At 45.6% G+C, this 1,166-nt stretch overlaps 1 protein-coding gene across 1 annotated transcript; it reads left to right on the top strand.

Moving 5' to 3' along the window:
- Positions 1-348: 348 nt before the first annotated feature.
- Positions 349-1,166, top strand: LOC111387570. Its single transcript, XM_023012142.1, has 3 exons — positions 349-516; positions 744-819; positions 904-1,166. Exons 1-3 carry the CDS (start codon positions 349-351, stop codon positions 1,164-1,166), a joined length of 507 nt encoding a protein of 168 aa, XP_022867910.1.

Raw genomic sequence — 1,166 nt, 5'->3', positions numbered from 1 at the left:
CACAACATTGTTTAAGAATTCACAATATATCAGCCTTTCCTATTAACATAAGTATTACCGAGTATCCATTTATGGCTTCACGATCTTTTATATACAGTTATGGCATTCAAGCTCATATTGCAAGAAATTAGTTGAGCTTTACAATTAAATTATTACACTAATCTGAAGAGCTGCCACACGACCATTTCATTGACACCTTTGCACTGCATTTTTCTTTTCTCACAAGCTCTTACAACTATGATGTGCAACATTTTCGCAGATTTACACGACACAAAATCCGGACGCCATGCCTGCCGCATCATCGAACCCTAACCTGGAAAACAAGTCGGAGGCCCGCAAGTGTGCTAGATGGGAACCTCGAGAGTAGAAGATCTTGATGTCCGCCGTCGAACACGTCACTGCAGAGGACACCGTCATGGAAAGTGCTTCTCTTCAACAGGATGGGAGCGATTACGCGAATTGTTCAACAAAAATGCTGGGAAGAACTGGACTATGGCACAGTTGAAAACCATTAGGGTGCTATGAGCACGGACCACAAACTACTGTTTGAGCTTCTCCAGTGCACGGGAATAGCTTGTGGTCTGAGCACCGGGGGCAGAATTGACGCTCCGGAATGGTGGTGGAAGTAGAAAATTAAGGTAACCACATGTCAACAATCTTGAGTTACACTAGCTTTCTTGGAAACAGTTTTACATGTGAACAACTCCATAACACTGTACTAATGTTCCCATGTTTCATTGCAGGAGAACCCTCGGTACGGAAAGTTCAAGGACAATGACAACACGGAGATCTACCATAAATATAGCCGTCTGTTTGGAGGTAGTTGTGACTCCATGAAGTACGCACTGACACCCACGAAGCTGTCTTAACATGGGTTTGACTTGGGCGCCAACTCCGACTCAGATGATCCGAACGACACGTTACCTATTAATGCCGAGACGACTAATTCGAGCAACGACCCGACTCTAGGAAAAGCGAGCTTCTCGATGAATATCTCTCTGCGTCGAAGCGGCGAGAAACTTAAGGGAAAACATGCGAAGGGGAAGTGGAAGAAGTTCAGGGCAAGGGAGGTTTCTGAGTCGGTGGACAACCTCGCTTACGCATCGAGGGAGATGGCCTCTGTGATTCGCGCAAAAGAAGATGGGCGTATGACTCTCCACGAATGA

Source organism: Olea europaea, unplaced genomic scaffold, assembly GCF_002742605.1.
Source record: "Olea europaea var. sylvestris unplaced genomic scaffold, O_europaea_v1 scaffold409, whole genome shotgun sequence".
Taxonomy (NCBI): domain Eukaryota; kingdom Viridiplantae; phylum Streptophyta; class Magnoliopsida; order Lamiales; family Oleaceae; genus Olea; species Olea europaea.
This window is presented reverse-complemented; position numbering and strand designations above follow the sequence as displayed.

What these genes read in the sequence shown, in the direction of transcription:
- LOC111387570 (XM_023012142.1), top strand. Translation starts at nt 349, where the DNA reads ATGGGAACCTCGAGAGTAGAAGATCTTGATGTCCGCCGTCGAACACGT. An exon ending in CACAGTTGAAAACCATTAGG is followed by an intron (nt 517 to 743) that starts GTGCTATGAGCA and finishes GTTTCATTGCAG; the next exon opens with GAGAACCCTCGGTACGGAAA. An exon ending in ATATAGCCGTCTGTTTGGAG is followed by an intron (nt 820 to 903) that starts GTAGTTGTGACT and finishes ACTCCGACTCAG; the next exon opens with ATGATCCGAACGACACGTTA.